The 20984-nt window shown below is 33.4% G+C and overlaps 3 protein-coding genes across 3 annotated transcripts; 2 read left to right on the forward strand and 1 right to left on the reverse strand.

Moving 5' to 3' along the window:
• The first annotated feature begins 3624 nt into the window (after positions 1-3624).
• On the forward strand, positions 3625-5541 carry LOC122605825 (L-ascorbate oxidase homolog). Its single transcript, XM_043778783.1, has one exon. It carries the CDS (start codon positions 3625-3627, stop codon positions 5290-5292), a length of 1668 nt encoding a protein of 555 aa, XP_043634718.1. The 3' UTR covers positions 5293-5541.
• A 574-nt stretch (positions 5542-6115) lies between these two features.
• Positions 6116-10905, reverse strand: LOC122603339 (transcription factor Pur-alpha 1). Its single transcript, XM_043776013.1, has 5 exons — positions 10389-10905; positions 10217-10264; positions 8153-8293; positions 7791-8060; positions 6116-6670 (listed from the first exon to the last, which is right to left on the reverse strand). Exons 1-5 carry the CDS (start codon positions 10680-10682, stop codon positions 6518-6520), a joined length of 906 nt encoding a protein of 301 aa, XP_043631948.1. The 5' UTR covers positions 10683-10905; the 3' UTR covers positions 6116-6517.
• A 4401-nt stretch (positions 10906-15306) lies between these two features.
• LOC122604385 lies at positions 15307-20715 on the forward strand. The gene is made up of 5 exons (XM_043777280.1): positions 15307-15597; positions 16511-16704; positions 18885-19206; positions 19308-19397; positions 20126-20715. The coding sequence occupies exons 1-5, from the start codon at positions 15502-15504 to the stop codon at positions 20159-20161; spliced, it is 738 nt and encodes a 245-aa protein (XP_043633215.1). The 5' UTR covers positions 15307-15501; the 3' UTR covers positions 20162-20715.
• The last annotated feature ends 269 nt before the right edge of the window (positions 20716-20984 follow it).

A 20984-nucleotide genomic window follows, 5' to 3' on the forward strand; every position in this document is an offset into this window, starting at 1 on the left:
AAAATATTGAATTTTTTTAATTAATTAAATGATAAAAATTTAAAACAAAATTCTCAAGTTGATAACTACAAATTGTAATAATTATAGATTAAGTATATATCCAGTGAATGAAAAAAGTGTGAATTATTGATGAAAAAAATGTAAATTAGATATTTAGTGAGAATAAAAAGTGTAAATTATTGATGAAAAACAAAAAAAATGTAAATTAGTGAGATTTTTTCTATAAATATTAATATTAATATAATATAATAATATATTTAAATAATGATTAATAGGATTTTTGATTTATTATTAAATTAATAATGGCATCATTAATTTCCAATTTGATAAAATCGAGAGCTATGATTAGTTAATAAGCTATTTGGTCAGTTGCCTTTTAGTATATATAAAGATTTTTTTAATTAGGAAACTAACTATTTTAATTGTACACTAAGAAAACACATGTCATTTAAAGAATGTATCACGTGTCGATTAAATAACACAACAATCCAGTTTTGGTAGATCAATAAACACATTCTACTAACTTAATTCCAATATCGTATACCCATTTACCAATATATATATATAATAAGGTCATAAATTCAATCATAAACAAATAAGAATCTTTGGATGAGTTCCAACTTTGATTTAGAACCATTAGATCAAATTTAATTATTTCATCTTTATAAAATGACAATATTAATACTTATATTTTATATGATTTGTTAAAACATACCCTTAATATTAAAAAATAATATGAGCTAACTTTTCTTAAATTTATATACACATCCATATATACGTTAACTATATACAAAATAGATTAGCTAACTTTGGATCTTCTTTTACCATATATGTACGTAAATCTATTGATATATAAAATAAAACTAGCTAATAATATTATAGTATTTGAGTTATTTCATAACTATATTTATACTCTATTTAGCTTATTATTTTGTTTAACGGCAAATGTTAGATAAGTATTATTGTTTGGAACCCTAATAATGACAATTTGAACTAACATATTCTTGTAGAATGTGAGTGATAACACGTATATTCACAGGCTTAAGAGACAAATATTTGAAACCACATGAAATCAAGATTCACACTTGGGTCTCCAAGTTAACATCATTTTCATCAGTTTCTCCAAAAAGGGCCTTAGCTGACCATTTGATTCAAGACCAAGTGGTTTATTAATCGATAATCTAACCTCTCTTTTTCAGAAAAGCATATTAACCTACCCAAACTAACTATATCATTTAACTAATTATATATCTTCACTTAATATATCTGTAATAACTTTAATAAAATTATGTGTAACATATATCATTCAATCCTAAAATAACTACATCACCCCTTTTACACCAGTTACGTTATTTTCACATTAATAAGTTAATAACTACAACACCACTGCCGTCACCACCACCACCACCACCACTTATCGTCACCGCCACCACCACAGCCACAACTGTCGCCACATTTCCCGCCGACCGTCGTTGTTGACGTCGCCACCACACCGCCACATCATTTAATTTATATTTAGATTTATTTATATCTTTTTGTTTATATCCATTTAATGAAACAAACTGGTGTCATAAATTAAATAAACCTCCGACTTAATAAGAGAAATACATAAATATATTTAGCAAGTAATATATTTGATCAGCTTAACACTTAAATTATTCGATTATACAATTCCAAGTTTTATAATATCTTCATTTAACTTTACAACGTCATTAAATCTCTCTTTCTTTATAAAAGTTCAAACACCCCTTCCTTCTAGAAAGGGAAGTGATAATTGTATAATGGCTTTTGCTTATTAAGTTAAGAAACAAACAGATTTGATTGACTTCATGAATTAAGGCAATTTAGATTAAGTAATGACTTTTAATTAAGACATTATTGAATACTACCTAAGAGTACTTCCCATTTAGATTATGCTATAAGAAAGTTAATTCGGAAATGATACAATTGTTCTTAATGAACCTTCAATGGAAATAGTTATTATAAATGACCTAATTTGTTATTAATGAACTAATTTACACCCTGGACCACCTACATCACTCGACAATGTCACCACCACCAATATTAACCGCTATTACCACTCGTCGCCATTACAATCTCCGCATTACATAGGTAATGTGTTATAAAGATATAACATACATATCCTACTAATAATTTTTGATACAAAAACATTATTCTAACATGTTATAATATGTTTTATCTATAACTACTTGATTATGTTATAATGAAAATTTAATATGTTTATCTCGCGTATTACGCGGGAAAATATTCTAGTTATATATAGATGAACATTAGTAATGGTGTAATCTCTTTTTTTTTTGAACTGCATAGTGTAATCTCTTTTAAATTCAAGTATCTAAACTCATCCCAACAATTATAAAAAGTCACAAAGCCTCCAAAAGCTGTGTTGCATATAAAGGAGATTAACCAGTAATTCAGTAAAGGATCGTGATGATTAGAATTTGTTAAATTATAAAATATTATAACATTAATTAACAAAACACATGAAAGTTAAACATGTTATTGACTTCTTGTGATGCACCCATTATATAATTGTGACAGCACATGTTTTGGTTTAAGATTAAAATCTTTTTTCAAAGTTTATTTCGTGTTATGGAGGTTTCTTTGACGAAGTGTATATAATTGTGTGATTGAGACATTTGAAGGTTTATTTCGTGTTATATAGGTTTGGTTGACATTAGATAACATCAGATAACTTTAAGAAATCAATTTGGTTCTTCGGTTTTTTTCTTTATTTGGAGATTGAGTGAAATTCCGGTCTTTTTTACTCAAACTAGCATAGTGGTGTGCAATACTAACAACAATGAAAATTTAAGGCGTGTTTAATTCCACGAATGTTTTTAGATGGAATTAAATCTATCAAAGTAATTGGAATTTGAATAAATGGAATTTGAGGAAGTGTTTTTGATTATTTGAAAATTCAAGTAACGGGAGAAATGAAATTTTTCTCCCGTCCCTAAGGAATGGAGATTCATATGTAAGCAACATCTCTTGTATAGATGATTAGATTCATATTTTTCTGATGCATAATAGCAAATATATTTGAAACATGATTGTTTTTCGGGTGATTACATCCATTGTAAGGAGTAATTTGTTTGATGAAAGCAAGCTCTAGCATTCATTACCAGAAGTTCTACTTGAATAGACAACATAACACACTCTAGTAGAATTTGTTACTAAATATAAACAAAATGCTGTGCAGGACTATAAAAAATGTAGCAGAATAATGAATTCGCAGTTGCTAAATACGCTGTCTAATATTAGAAACAATGGTGCAATTTCCACCATTGAAAACACACGATACAAGGAATTTGTGAAACGAGCGAATTAAGGAAAGAACACAGATTGAATTCTTGGAGAAAAACATGTAGAACCAAACGACAAAACGGTCTTTGAAAGTATAAAAAAGAAACATATGTTCGTTTCCAAATGACAATCCCAGGTAGCACCTGGAAGAAGTCGATCTTCTTCTTCCCGGTAATTTAATAAAAATAAAAAAATAAATTCTATAGCTTCTTCTGTCCATCTTGTTTCTTGAAATATATATCTATACCTATATATTCTATAGATAGATATACTCCGGGTGTCTCCGGGGATTGTAACATGGATACCCAAAAGTTTGGATTTTTTGTTGTAATGCTATGCATATCGGTAATGCTAGCAAACGCGGAAGATCCTTATCACTTTTTTGAATGGAAGGTCACCTATGGTACAATGTCGCCATTAGGTGTTCCGCAACAAGTTATTTTGATCAACGATAAGTTTCCAGGGCCCGTGATTAACTGTACAAGTAACAACAATATTGTTGTCAATGTCTTTAACAATCTTGATGAGCCGTTCCTTCTCACGTGGAACGGTGTCCAACACCGAAAGAATTCATGGATGGATGGGACACCTGGAACCATGTGTCCTATCCAGCCTGGAACCAACTGGACATATAAGTTCCAGGTGAAGGATCAGATTGGTAGTTACTATTATTTCCCAACCACCGCCTTGCATAGGGCGGCTGGTGGTATTGGCATCCTCCAGGTGCATAGCCGACCTTTGATCCCGGTCCCATTTGATAATCCAGCTGAGGAGTTTGCGGTTGTGGTTGGAGACTGGTTCAACAAAGGTCACAAGTCTTTGAAGAACCTCCTTGATGGTGGGAATTCCATTGGTAGGCCTGATGGTGTTCACATCAATGGCAAGTCAGTGCAGGTTGGTGCACCGGCTGAACCATCGTGGACCTTTGAGGCTGGAAAGACATACAGATTTAGATTTTGTAACGCCGGAATGAGAACTTCCATAAACTTTAGGTTCCAGGACCATGACATGAAGCTCGTCGAGCTTGAAGGGTCTCACCTTATGCAAAATGACTATATGTCAATGGACCTTCACGTGGGCCAGTGCTTGTCGGTATTGGTGACTGCTGATCAACCACCCAAAGATTACTACTTAGTGGTGTCAAGCCGATTCACAAAGCAGCCACATTCCACCGTTGCCACCATCCGGTATGCCGGAAGCAACATCCCTGCAAAACCAGAGCTTCCACCCCCTCCACCAGTAAGCACAGCCGGAATCGCATGGTCCATAAATCAGTTCAGATCATTCAGATGGAACTTGACTGCCAGTGCAGCCCGACCTAACCCACAAGGGTCTTATCACTATGGACAGATTAACATCACCCGCACAATCAAGATAGTCAATAGTCGGAACTACATTGATGGTAAGCTTAGGTTCGCTTTGAATGGTGTCTCCCACATTGACCCCAAGACTCCCCTCAAACTCTCAGAATACTTTGGAGTAGCTGATAAAGAGTTCAAGTATAACATCATCCCAGATGAGCCACCACCTGATGTCGAAAAGAACGCCAAACTCGCACCAAATGTCGTAAACGCAACATATCGCAACTTCGTGGAGATTGTGTTTGAAAACCGTGAGAACACCATCCAGACATACCATCTGGATGGATACTCATTCTTTGCAGTAGCAATAGAGCCAGGAAGGTGGAGCCCGGAGAAAAGGAAGAACTACAATCTGGAAGATGCAGTGAGCAGACACAATGTAGCTGTGTTTCCAGGGTGTTGGGCGGCGGTCATGACCACCCTCGATAATGCCGGAATGTGGAGCTTGAGATCAGAAATGTGGGAGAGATTCTATTTGGGCCAGCAGTTGTACTTCAGTGTACTCTCACCGGAGCGTTCCTTAAGAGACGAGTATAGTCTCCCAGACACTACACAGCTTTGCGGCATTGTCACTACTTTACCCAAACCTGCGCCTTACGTTTAGATTTGATTTTCCTGTAAGTATTAATTAGTTTTGCGCCCATTTTGTGTGAGGCCAAACATACGGATTTCGAAATTGCAAGGGAACATGTAGATGATTTTGTTGCAATCCCTTGACCAAATGAAATGGGCCTTCTTCTTGTTCGATAGTATTATAGTGATTGTTAGGCAAATCGCTATCAAACACAGACGAGGACAGTATATATCTTGTAAATTTGTAATCATGCTTCGATCAAATCAAATATTTTTTTACTTCTTGTAATTGATCATGTTCTACTTGGTTACCAAAATCCAGCAAGTAAAATACAGTTTCACGTTAAAGGTCTATGACATGTCACGGATAATTGATAAAAACATTACCAGGAAGGTCAGCAGAAGCAATATATTCCTAGCATGTAAGTTTGGTCATGGCAGGTGGTGGTGCAAGCTCTCCCCTGCATCACCATTGCATCGATCTTTATGCTGGGTCTCATGAATTGTCTGCCAAATTAAACAATCGCTTTTGGTTGATGGCTGAAAAAACCAGATAACTGGAATTTTTATTCTTTTTGGATACATGTTTTGCTCTGAAAAACACCAGAGGGATGATTCTCATTGAAAATTATTATAATATTACATATAAAGAGAGCAAAACAAAATGGACCAAGAGGAATAGTTGAGTGATCTTATCCAAATCCATTTCAACCCATAAGTTTACTGTATAATAACAAGCAACTGACTACTCAATTTCCCAACCTCGATCGTATATAAAGCTTCAGAGAACAAGGCGGAAACGGGATATAAATATAAATATAAATATAAATATATAATATAAGCTAGTACGAAAAGAGCAATAAGGGACGCATTTTTTGATAGCAACTTAGTTATATTAACAAAAGACAAATGAATGGCCAAACACAAGATGATGCAAATTCCCATTCAGGCTAACAACCACTGAAAAATCCTTCACAATATAAGAGGGTAAAGAAGAAATTAGAAAAAAAAGAATCAAAGTAAAAACAACAAAGAAGAAATAGCTAGCATTGCTTGCTTATTCTGGTCTTGATTATTTCCATGTCGGGGTATTGGGAATCAAGCTTAGCATCGCCAGGATTATTCAAATTTTAATAGAAGATAAGGTAAGGATAAGAAATTTAACCCTTCGCACACGGCTGCTGGTCTATACACAGGTTCACAAAGTCAAGCGGATTACCATTTTGCAATTTAAGAATGGATGGCCAAAGCCAACACTATCTTTGTGGTGGGTCCACATTTCGCACGTTTGCTCCAGTCATCCCTTCAATCCGATCTTTAGATATTTCCACAAAGTGGCCTACCATTTCGTGGAACTGTTTCAGTCCTGACAATGGAAGAATAATGGAAGACCGATCAGAACCTGCAACCTGCATATGCCATAACACTATCAGATTTTGTTTTTCAAATAGTTAATGCAGAACTTAAAACCGAATTGTAACCTTTCCTTAATAAAAATTTTCTTTCGCATTATCAGGAATCAGCAATTAACATGAGTAATGTGCATCTATACAACTAATTCTCAACCCTGATTGATATAACTTATGTAAAGATACAATAAACACTTCTTGCGATATACATATCAAACCAATGGAAAATTGCTATAAAAAATTAATAAAGTACGTTATTCATAAGAGAATTTAAAAATTCCATAATCAATGATCAAACACCCAGAATGATACCGAACAGGAGAACAAGTGAATATGGTACCAAATTGCAACCCGCAAATATATGAATATGGTACCAAATTACAACCCAGTTACTTTTTACCCGTGGCTATTCACCGCACTTATATTTTTTTTTTCCTCCCTTTTGGTATTAAAGGATCACAATATAAATCACATATAACGTCGACAACAGATTATATATGTAACAAAAACATTACAACTTAAATATTAACAGTATCAAATAGAGTATTACTATAATATAGTATGGCCTTGAGACTTATACTTTAATATTGAGTCAACAGTCAAGAAAACTTAAAAGTCAAGAGCAACTTTAAAGTTTTAATATGTTGTTATATGGTCTTTTGTGTGAACGGAGACATAAAACACCGATCATGTTTCAGATTCATGGATTTTACATCCAGTATAATGGCAGTCTACTTTCATCTATATCAATCTTACCAAAATCTTATAGTGTTGCTGATACCCAAAGGGTTACAAAGTTGACAAAGTTGGGAATATGTTTATTCATATCATAGGATTTTCATGTATTCTATACGAGACCACCATTGAGTTACACTCTCACCTTGCTATACATGCCATGGTTAAAACCTTTTTTTACACCTTAGGACAGTCTTATATCAAATATTAATTCTTACTAGCATAAAAATCAAAAACTGGTCAAGGTTTATCTTCTTTTCTCGGATGATAGTTCTATTTGTCACATTTGAACCCAAATACTTAAGATGAGAGATTTAAAGACAATAATGAAAAAGTGGGACTTTTAATGCCATTAAAATAAACTAAAGAGCACACAAAGACGCACCTCCGATATTCTTAAATAATGGCCCCTGTTGTTGCTTCCAAGATCAAAGAAGAACCTCTTCTGATCAGCCCTGATCACTTTGGAGACACCAAAAGCACTACTTTCATCAGAAGATGGAGGCGGCAATTCAAATGTGGATGTCCTATCTCCTAAGTTCAAGTCGGATGATGCTGTAGGGGCAGACTGAGAACTGTTCCCGGCAATAAAGCCAGCACCGACATCATCAGATAGACCAACTATTCGCTCTTGTGTAATTCCTTCGGCATTTTGCTGCTTATCAGAACATGAACATACACAAAGATTATTAGTTAAGGATAGCAAAGGTCGTCAAGAAGATGGTGGAGAATGGTTGAAAATGGAACCTGATTGGGTAAAACAAAAAGCTTAGACGCTTCATTTATCTCTTCCAAGATGTTCCTGAATGCACTCCACCCTTCATCTCGGGTGCTCCCTGCAGGTACAATGATGGTACTACGGTTTCTGCTAACTGAAGCTTCAGATACCTGCACAAACACTCATTTAAGGCAACAGCAGAAATGAGTAATATTGCACATCACATGAGCAAAGCTCTAAAATAACTAACGTCACAAATCTCTTCAAATTAATTCTAAAAGCTCAACCAATCCCCAATACAGAACTTATAGAATATCATATCATTAGATGATGGCTTAGGATGGAACATGTAGCAGAACCTATCACGAGAAAAAGAATACAGAGCTCAAACTGATCCAGCATGAAGCATATATTAATATATAGTTATACACTAGGTAACAAGCAGTTGGAGCATGCTAAATTCTCAAAGTTAGAGTGTACTACAACTGTACAGGTGTGCTGTGTGGATCATCCCAGTGGATGATCGAGATGCATGTGACAGTGGAACATTCAAGTGGTCCATAATTCTACTATACCAAAAACAAATACAAATATAAGAAAATATCTAGCTAACTATACTCCCATATTGAATATTATGTTGGCATAATACCTATAATATGTCATTACATTATTGTTATTCATTAACTAATTTTCAATTAATTAACTAATTCATTATGGGATTGATTAATTGAGATACTGATACAAGCTCTTCCCTTCTGAATCAGATAGATTCATACTTGATTATGAACTACTTTTGGGTAAAGGGGACATTTAGTAACCCGTTGACTTTTATAACAACACCCAAACAGTTACAATCAAGTAGTGTGACAGAGTATCACACTAGTTCAAATATGGGACATATCCCCATATACGTCAACAAAAAAAAACAACCATAAGGATATATCAAACTAACAACCTAGTCTATTTAGCTGAATACAAGATATACAAGAACAAAAGAGGTAAGCTAACTAGTCATATGCTATCATGGAATAAGCTAACTACTTTTGAACTTCTTTTGTTTCTATTGAGAATAAAAAGGAAGTGTGGCAGCAGAGTTCCACACAGCAACTTGTGAAAGAATCTCCAACCATCTCAAATGAGTTACATTCTAGTTTCAGGTTAAACCTACTGATAAGTAGAGAATTCTGGCTTAACTACATTTTCCGTTTCCTCTGTAAAATATAATCAACCAAAAATATTTACGGAGTCTGATTTCTAACATCACATGCATGCAAATTATCATCAAATTATTAGAATTACATCCCAGGCAAGTTTAGCAGGTCTAAAAACAATGTCTATCACGTGCCTAAATACATTATTATGAGTTTTACAAGATGAAACATGTTATGACACAACCTTACAGTTTCACTTGGCTAATATGATGTATCAGTTTAGTCGGCACCAGCTTAATCTACAACCCCATTCCCGCTATTTAGTTATCCCTTATTCCAATTAATATTCAATCCCCTTCATCAGTACAATAAACACTCCCACTCAAAGCCTGTATAAATTCCCGGCCCTAAGAATCCAATATTAATGCCTTACTATTCATGCTCTACAAATAATATTCACCGTCTATCTCATCAACACAATCATATCCTCTTTTGTCCCCCTCCAAGTCTCATTACGCTACATGACGAATCCCCTATGTCCCTCCTACTACATGTATACCACGATACAAGTACATGCAACTATACATTTATAAAGAGAGCTTTATATTTCAATCAAATACATCCATTTGATGAGTTTGAAATAATTAGTAGTTAATAATTATTTATAATTTATCAAGTGTTTACAGCACATTGATCCATGAAAACCGAGATAATCACACTTTATGTTTTATGCATGCATCTTGGATGCATCTGCATCAAGATTATGATTCTAGTGGAAATCTGCATTGATGCATGCATGCATTAGTGCTTATTTGAGTTGCAAAGACATCAATTTGAGATGCTAAAACATTCGTTTAAGTGTTCTCGCCGTTCTTATTTTCAAGTGTTCTTACAGGAATGACACCATATTAAATAAAATCATAATTAGACAAAATTAAATACCTTTAAAAACCTCCCTCTCCTGTTTTCACCAACATCAAAATAAAACACCTGTTGAAAACAAACATAATTTATTTAAAAAAATTTCTAAAAGATTTAAGTAATATATACATACAGGAAAGTGTATCTATATTTCTACAAGAATAAATAACTAGAAAGAAGAGGATTAATTTGCCTTGGTATCAAGCTGAAGTTCCTTGCTAGAAACATCTTGATCATCAGTATTAACATAATAATTAAAAATATCAAAAAACCATGAGATTCCATTAAACGGTACAATTATAGTTGACCGTGTAGCTGAGGTTTTTTCCGATATCTTTAAATAACGGCCACGTGGATTCTCTTTTAGATCAAAGTAAAACAGCTTATGCTCCACCTGTAACGTCTTTGATAACAGCTCCACGTCATTACCACCTCCGCCGCCGCCGCCGCCGCCGCTTCCTCCGGTGCCGGAGGAGTTGAAGTCCATAAATTAGTGTTTTTCAGTTGAGAGATGGAATTAAATTGTATCGAATTGAATTGTGGTTACATAATGGGCTTATGAATTGAAGGATCTGGAAATTCAAGTGAGAATTTGGGGATTCTTTAGGGTTTCGGATTTTGACTGGGTCTTGTCGTTCGTGTTGTTTCGTGAGTACTGAAATAATAGAGAAACCTCACTACTGTTGTTACGAGACTCTTGAGACCTTGTTGGTTGTCATATTTAATTACCAATTTTGCTTAGACCACAACTTATTAACATGTGCATGTGTGTGAAAAACAATTATTAATTAAATTAGAGGAATCAAACTTTTCATGGGTTTTGAGTGTTAATATTTTGACATAGTCGGGAGGTTAAAATGTAAACAACTTTATCTTTACTATAGAGTATAAAAAGGTACTTTCAGGCTTTATTTAACTTAAAAAATAACCTTCAGTTTTATAAGGCATGAAAATAATCTCCAGTTTTGCGAGGCATGAAAATAGAAATTTTGACCTTTATCTCTAGAGATAGGTAGATTTCGTTAAGCACTTATCCAACCTTACTGGTTTTGTCTATACACACATGATCGATCATAAAAGTTAATTTTTATCAGAAAACTAACTTCAAAAACTATATTCACATCAGATGATAATACCAGAAACAAAAATATGGTATTTTTATGATTTATATGAATTGGAATAGCTTGTTTGTGATTCTCTTAGGGTGGGTGAGTGTCTCATCGCCCCTCTCCGCTTTTTCTATTCCTCTCCGACCGCTCCCTAATTACACGAATTGCTTCTCCGTCCCTCCTCACCCTTTTATAATTAATTTATTTTCTATTTATTCAAATAAAAACTAATATAATTTAACTAAAACAATAATAATAATAACAAATAAAGAAAATCAGATAGTGTTAAGTTAATATTTTTATTATATAAAAATCTATTTATCTATCTTGATAATATATAAAAATCTATCGATCTATCTTGATAATAAATACAGCATCACACATTTCACACACATGACATCCACTATCAATATTCTATACGAGTATCTTCTTTCTTCTTTTTCACTCGCCGGAAAAAATGGCGGTCGGAAAAAATGGTAGTAGAAAGAAACAGAGGAAGAAGCAGAAAGCCACAAAAGAGAAGAAAATAAGGAAGGAGGAAAAAAACGGAGGCAAGAAAAGAAGAAAAGAAGGTTTTTTTTTATAAATTAATCATTAGTAACGGTCACAATAACCGGCAGTAAAGCCGGCACCATAGTCACCAATCTCCTCCCCACCCTATCGGTACCAGTACCACGGGGCATTGTTCCCTTAGGTATCGGACCGGTACCTATTCGGTCGCCGGGGCACTCTATGCATCCTTATAAAACTTTTTATATCTCTAAACCTAATAAAAACTTTTAATTTTTTTAATTTATGGAATTTGTTACTATTCTGATAACAGTATCGGGACTATTTATATGTAAAATGTCAATTTAAGTATTTATCTTGTAAAGACTTTTTTAGTTTTTATTAATTGTCACAGTTAGTAATCCACTTAATTTTAGTAAGTATTTAATTTATAACTTATATCGTATTATATTTTAGGGTTTGTTAAATGAAGTCATAAGGGTTTTCATTAAGATGCATTAAATTGTTTTACAGTCACCATAAAATTCATGGGTGAGCTTTTGATATCAAAATGTACATCTTTTTTATACACGTTAAGTGAAGCCGTAAGAACTTCATTTAGCATTTTCCTAATTTTTAATAATAAAATTATTTAAAAGATATATATAATAACTTAAATTATTAGTAACATACTTAATTTATTTATAACTCAAACTTTTAATCTATATTAATTTATAAATAGTTATTAAATAATAGAACATAGGTTTATCAAGTGTGTTTCAAAGAATATTATAATTGGTTTTTTTTTTAAAGACGAAGAAAGAAATTCTACCTTTTCTCTTATTTACTACGGCGACGAAGAATCAATTTACGATTATATTTATTTATTTTTATCGTTCTTTTTCCAAAGTTTGTTACAATGTTATTCAAGTATATTATGTTTGCTCCGCAAGATAGCCAGAGCCAGCTAGGTTTTCATGAAAAAGACATAATCGTCTTCAACTGCATAAAAGTAGTGCGGAAAACTAGTAGCAATTAGGCCTGCCATCCAATTTGAATTATCCGCCGAATTCATTGCTGATTTTATCATGATGGGTTGGATGAAACGGTTCTGCAAAGCTTGTTTATTCATACAGGCAGCGCTTTAGTTTATTGGATTGCTTGTTAGTTTCATTTTCAATAAAGAACAGAGCTTGAAGTAGCGAGCCTAGAGTAACAGTCCAGCCTATTACATTTTTCATGCCCTTTTTTTTATTTTTAAATTCCATGGGTGGGTGGGGGAGGGTATTGTTGAAAATCAAAAAGTTGCAACATATGTTGATCTGACTATATTGTACGGCTATTCTGCTAGTAACAAACATGATAACTACCTCAAATTGATTCTAAGAGTATTGGCAACAATAGATTCACCCCTTTTTTCACCTCTCATTCTCAACTCATTTCCTTATATAACATCAGATATTTCTTACTCATACCATATTTCATTATTTTATTGGCAATTCATATTTCACCCACTATTCACTACAATATTCATTTTATTAAAAGCTTAAGTTCAAAAATAAAAAAAAATAAAAATATTACATATAATTACCAAGAAAAAATAAAACATTACATAATACTAAAATACACTAAAACAAAAACATTACGAAATATTACATAAAATACTAAATGTCTTCCTCGTACGCCTTGTTCGTCTCGAGGTATGATAAGTCTTGAACTGAAATATTCTTCGCAAAGTTATGTCGGGGCAGAAAATGTGTCTCCTCTTCTCGTATCTCTAGTAAGACGTTTTGATCACTCATTGCTTGGACCTCGGGGATCTCCTATATGAACTGGACTGATTATGCGATTGTCACCGTGTATAATCATGTTGTGCATTATCACACTACCTCAACCCTTTAATCTCACTCATTATTGTGTTTGAGTCGAGTCACATTTCGATGACAATCATATCATTTCACATTAAAAATGTTCATTTTATCATGTCAACAAATCCAATCTATCAATAATTCATTTGCATAACACAAATAATGATAACAACCAAAAGGATGAGCTAATATAATTAAGGAATTCATTTTGTAAAGATAATGTCAACAACATCATTATATCAATGCTCATACCAAAATATTTAGAGTTACAATAATCAAAACCCCAAATTCTAAATAGGGGTTTTAAATTTCATATAGGCATTCTGTTAAAGTGGGCTAGGCCCATTAAGATTCTTTCGTTTTCTCACGACTTGTTTGGTTAATTAAATGAGACTGGTTTAATTTTTTTTTAATATTTTGATGATTTTAAGTGGATTTAGTTTTGTTTTGTGGGTGTTTGAGGTTGAGTTTATTGAATAAAAATAGATTTTGGTTGGTTTGTTTATAAGAGTGTAAAAATTAGTTTTATTTGGGTTGGATAGATATAAAGAAAGAAATTATTTTTTTTTTATAATAAAATATTGTTAGATTGAGTCATGAATAAAAATGACCTGATAAAAAGAACCTAAAGATTCGATGGACATAATATAAAGATTCACATATACGTGAAATACTCCAATTTTGTACTCTTTTTTTTTTACCACTTGATTCTTACTAGATACGTCATACATCAATCTTGCTTACTAGATATTGGGATTATTGGGACACCAAACTCAAAAAAATGCCACTCCTCGGATATAATCTAAGAAAGAAACATTCTCTACCTTATATATGTATGTTAGTGTTCAACCGTTAATTGAAATGTAAATGTTAATTGAATTATTAAAACTAAGATTAAGAAGTAAATACATTTTGTTTTCTAATGAAAACCGAACCAAAAATATATTTTGTTTACTTTAATTTTTATTTATATCATTTTATTATTACCTTTTGGTAAATATGTTAATATATTTACATTTTAAGGTGTATATAATAATATCCTTTATATGTTTAAGTGAAAATATACAAAAAGATTGATTTGCTTAAATATTTCTATCATTAAACAATGCGTAAAAGAAATATAAATAGTTATATATAAAATTCGTTTGAAACTTGTATAATTACTTTTATGGATTTGTTGTCATTGTTTTAGTGTTATTCTTGCTAATATTGTTTTGAAAACTTGTTGAAATGAATTAAGGTGTAGTTATAGGGTATAAACTTATATACCTTTCAAACTCAATTTGACCCAAGGCACAAGTGGTTAAAACCGACTAAAACCGAATCGAAGTAAACCCAAATCAAAAAAACCGAAACCGAAAAAACCAAAACCCAATAATTTTGGTTTTTAAAAACCAAATTATAACGGTTCGGTTTTTAGTTTTAGTCAAAAACTGACCCAAATCAAACCGTATTCTCCTTACTTATTCATATAAGCAAAAGAATCCAAATTCAAGTACCCAATACTGGTCTGTGAAAAAGTGTCTAGTGGTCTCTTTCTTTTTCTTTCTTTCCTCTTTTCTTTTCCTGTCAAAATATTTTTCACACTCGCTAAAGAAATTTTTACACACATACACATCAAAAACACACACAGCGATTCCTTCATATATCGGATATATAATCGACTTTTTATAAATAATATATATATCATCATCTCCTTAAAATTTTGATATATAATTGGAAGTATGTTTGTTGTTTCAATGTAGTTATTGGTTTATTATCGATTTTCGTCTATATATATATATACATGTATCGATCGGTGAATTGAATATTATTCGGTAATATTTGTGGCTGTAAATATATGATGCGTTGTTCTGAATTCAGTATTCAGATTCAGACATGGCTCCGTGATTACGACCGGATTCAATCATTCGCCGTCATTCTCCTTTACATTCAAGTATATCTATCTCTATCTCCCTCTCTCTCTCTCTATATATATATATATATGTATATGTATTTGTATATGTTGTGTGTGTAGATATATGCGTATAATATATATGTATCATGTGTGTGTAGCCTTGTATATACACGTATAATAGGAATAGGAATTTGAATTCATGGCTTGTTAAAATTGGGTGCCTAATGTAGCGTTTTCGAGACGTTGATGCACTGTTAAAATTGGGTGATCTGACACGTGGCAGACTGTCAGCACCACAATCCTTAATATCCCTATAATGGTAATAGTAATACGGAAGGTTCTAGTAAGAACTAACAACGGAACGTTTGGTGAGGATACTAATGCATATGAATTTGAGTCAGTATGCGTGTCAGACACACTATATATGTATATTTGGATAGACATTTTTAGTGGCGACATTGTGATATGACTTTAGTTAATCTAGTTGTGTGCCATTTTGTAATATACTAAGAACTTGAATAAAGGGCTTAAAGTTTTGAAGCTCATAAGCTCTCACAAGAGACCCAGGTTTGAACCCAACAAGGTAAACATCTTGGGATGGCCAGGGAAGAGTCTAAAAACTGACACCGGAGTACCGTGTAGGCCGTGTACATCAGATCCAAAGGCTCGTTTCTCCTTGGGTAGCCTGAACATGGATCCCTCACCTTTTTTTAGTATATGTATGTATGTGTGTGCACCCTGTTGGCTGTATATATTGTGCACCCATGTTGGTAGTATATATGTTGATGCAAACATTATGATTTGATAGCATATCTGATCTATCGGTACATGATTTTGAATTGATTGAGAACCTTAATATAGGGCTTACAGTTAATATAAACATATTCTGATGAAATTAGATAGAAATTGTGTAATTTATATCGAGTGATGAATTTTTCTTTGATACTTGAAGATTGGTTGTGCTTTGATTGCATCATTGGGAGCCTTGTACACTGGAGTTGCTCTGATTCATCTTGGGATTGCACTATTTGCATTAGTTGCTATTGAGAGTAGTAGCCAGAGACTGGGTCGTACATATGCTGTTCTTTTGTTTTCTGCAATTTTGGTAGACATCTTGTGGCTCATCCTTTTCAGTCATGAAATCTGGTTAGTTTTCCTATGGATTGAATGCTTATTGTTGATGGTTTTAGGTATACAAATCATATGTGACAAGTACTGAGCTGATTTTAAACTAAAAATGGGTATTTAGATATATTATTTCATCAGTTTATTATTTACATTTTCTGTGCAGACTATATTTCTACCCCTAGAGTTTTTTAAATAGGCATGGAGATGCCAAAAATAGTAAATGCAGGATACTAAGGAGTTTTGCTGGTTTTCTCCTTGTTTAGTCCAAGTGTAGCTCAGCTTTAGGATTTGTACTTTGGAAACTCATGCGCATGTCATATGTGTTTATTTTTGTTAAGTTTTTGCTTGGGTTGAGGTCTAAGCGGTGCGTACAGAGTTTACCTATCTTGTCGTTTCATGATATGCACATTGTAGACTCGGTATAGAAAATATATGGCGCACCTGGATGTGTGTGTTCAACCTTCAAAGTCATCATTGTGACCCTTAGGAATCAAACAGTTGCTGCAAGATGTTATTAAAGGTATTGAGATAGTTAGGTAATTCTACATTTTCCCTCATAATTTTGTGTTTTAGCTCAGCACAAGAGATTTGTTTTTCTATAGTTGGACTTGTCAAGAAGTGTAAAGTTATATATTAATTTCGTGACAATATCCGATATTGAGATTCTGGACACCCCCTTAAATAGTTGTACATGTCAATCTAAGTACCGTCTCTCTCTCTTTTTACCTAACTACTCAAAGTATTAGCTTTTGCTAACCATCTTTATAGAGATTATATTGTTATCTTGTGGAGCTGTTGGTAGTATGGTTTCATTCAAGGAATTTTGTGCCGGATTATTCATTCTTTGTTTTAATTTCAAATAGTCTTGCTAAATTTGTATTGGAAATAGTCAACCTTCCATTTATCCAGTGTTTAGAAGGTTGCAGACGAAGTGAACAACATCTGCATGTTTTTGGTTTTTTAGTGTTTTTTTATTTTGTTTGGCACTGTTTCTTCTACAAATTCATATCATGTTTAGTCCATTGATGCTGGTAATTTGGGCATATTCATCCATGTTTATGTTGAACGTATCTTTGAAGTTAATGATACTAATAAGGGTGTGTTTGGATGTGCGTTACCGAACTGATTATAGCAACTTCAGTTTTCAGTAATCATATTCTAGTGTTTGGTTTAAGTGGTTCTAATTATGATTATTACCCTTTCTTTAGACTTTACTTTAATGCAGCTGTAATTTCTGACAGTAAATTCACAAAACAAGTTATTGACAAAAAAGATTCAATAAAAAAGAGTTTTTATAGTTGATAATATACGTTATGATAATATATTAAATTTTTTTTATTGAAAGTATGTATGAATGTCCTTTTTGGTCATTTTTCTGTTAATTACTTGATAGTTAAAGTCGGTAATTCATTGAGTTAACTGATTATTTGTATATTACTAAAAACAACGGAAACACATTTGCAGGTGTTATAACCCGATTACATAATGAGGATTATTAAATATAACGTAATCGATATTTAACAGTGGAGTATCGATATTTAACATAATATGCTTGTATCAATCCATAAGCTAGGTGTAGAAGTCACTTCCAAAAGCTAGCGCAAAGGAGGAGGGTACACCTAGGCTTATAAACACCAACCATTGCCAATCCCATACTTGGCCGATGTGGGATGGTAACAATACCCCACCCTTTGAAGAGCCAACGTCCTCGTTGGTCATGGCTATGTTGGTCACGGTTGGCACCCTTTTTCTTTTGGGTCCAAGCCACCACTCCGAGCTTGTTGGTCACGGCTATCTTGGTCATGGGTGACACCCTTCTTTTTTTGGGTCCAAACCACCACTCCATAGGCTACCACTCCAAGTGTTGGAACCTCGAAAGGTAGGGCTGGCTCTGATACCATTTGATATGTATCGGACCAGAAAACAACCATAATTTGGATAGAATTAAGAATATCACAGAGAAGACAATGAATGACACAAACAATAACCAACAAGAGTTGGCTGTTGAAAAGATAATCTGGTATAATGCTCCAACTGCCCTAATCTGGTATAATGCTCCAGCAGCCCCTAGTTCCTAAGAACACTTAATTATAATTCTCCACGACCTAAACAATTGTGGATTAAAAGCCATATTAAAACGACACCTAACCCCATGTGGATAATGCATAGCCTTATTAAACACCTCATTATGTATGCAGGCACATGTCTTCTGAGATTCATGGAAAATTTGCCATATTTTCGGTGAAAGTCACTCTAGTAATGCAAATTATCGGGTTCTCGGTGAGGTCATCATCGTCACTGTTATGGATCCAGATGTATAGATTAGGATCTTCACTAGTAGATAGTACATGTCACCAAGATGGAGATCAGGATTTAAGGAACAGTTTTATAAATCCTGCCACCCCTTCTTTCATTCGACCTACTTCTGATTCTGAAGATGTATTAGGAGGTTCTATCTATGATCCCGTGTACTACTCGTCCCTTTTTTCAAATAATCATGACGAAGGATATTTACGTGAGGTACATATCTACTATCATCAGGAAGAAAAACTCTTATTTTATCTTTTTGTGTCCATGCTTTTTGAGTTTGAATGATCTTGATTTAAATTATATTTTTGTAGGGTGAAAACCGTTTCAGTAGCTTGGGTAGGTCCATATCTGATGACCCTCGGTTGAAGCCATCTTTGAGTGAATCTTTCCAGGCTATACATGTGAGTTCTAAGTTATGTTTTCAGTTTCTTTACCTGTATTGGATTGACTTGCACACACTACTTTGCCAGTTATGTAATATATTATAGATAAGTAATGCGTTAATTATGATTACAATTTTATTTGTTACAGTACACTTTAAATCTTTGAATAAGGTACAGGAGTTTATAAGCATTAAGAGTAGACTTTGAGTGACTTTTAAGTTGTATGCCTAAAAATACATGATTTTTTTAGTAAAATTCTACATGTAATTTTATCCAATTTGTCGTCGTGTGTAATAAACTTTAAAACTTAAAATCATATTACTTTTTGTAATCGCATTTGATACTAATTATTGATAAAAAGTTAATTTTTTGGAAAAAGTTGTGCGGGTGAATCCAACCAGACCCACAACAAATATTAACCGTTAATGATTTGAACTCACATTGAGCCGTGACCCACCCTGCCCGATTAGCACTCTTTTCCCCCCTGTAGTTTATACCCCTGGCCTTGATGATATGTGATCCTTGGAACTAGTGTCATGCTCATAAAATTTCTTCTCTTACCAACACTGGTGTGCCTTCTGGATTCGCGTCAATGATAATCATCATTTATTATCATTCACTCTGTCTGCTCCATGAGACTTGTTAGATTCAATTTTTCTATGTCAAGTTTTTATAATAGAATTCCTTTATGTCACGGTGTCATGGAACTTTCTATACAAGCAAGACCAATCGCTCTCATTTTGCAGGGAAGTATTGCAGAAGGCAGGACTGGAAGCTTTTAAAGTGTCAGATAATGACATGATATACGATACAAATTGGCATAGAGACCTTCCTTATACTTTGAAATGGAGGAGTATTCGTTTATTAATATTTACAAGCTCTGTATAGTTTGCCCAGGCTTGTGCTATTTTTTGCAGGATAGGCAAGTGTAGATGTGTTACTTACTTCTAGGTTTTGACCTTGCATGACTAAAAACTGTGTAGCTAATCGTTCATGACTCCTGGTAAAGCATACGTATGTTCCCTACATGTACTCTATAGAGTAGGACATGGAAGACAAGAAAAACTTCTTTAGTACTGTTTTAAGGGACTTTCGAAAGATTTCAGGGTTCTTGATGAGCTGTGCATAGTCAACCGCGTTTCTTTTAAGACACAAGCTTTTTGTAGATCCACTTAGGCACATACGGAGTCTTGCATATTACAAAGAATCTCTTATATGAATGATGTATTTTTTTTCTGCTGATAAAGCATAATTTATTGATAAAAGCTACTTAAGAGTAAAGAAGTTAAGTACAGTTTTTTCTTGTATATCGTCTTAAAAAAGTTGTGTTCTCAGATTTGTGTTTTTATGAATTTAATTTTTATTTTTTTGAAGGTATCATGGCTCTATGTATTATCCAGATTCATAACTTTTACATGTTTACCACTATACAAAGTTAGGAACACAAATAATCTCTTGCCATTGGTCCTGTATTAGGTGCCGTGTCTTCTTTAGAGCATTAGCAATGGTCGCATTACCATACCAAGGTTGTGTTTTGTATAATGGTCACATCAGCATCATATTACAATCATATCACATTTGTAACAACTCTAAAAATTGTACCCC

Source organism: Erigeron canadensis, chromosome 6 (assembly GCF_010389155.1).
Source record: "Erigeron canadensis isolate Cc75 chromosome 6, C_canadensis_v1, whole genome shotgun sequence".
NCBI lineage: Eukaryota > Viridiplantae > Streptophyta > Magnoliopsida > Asterales > Asteraceae > Erigeron > Erigeron canadensis.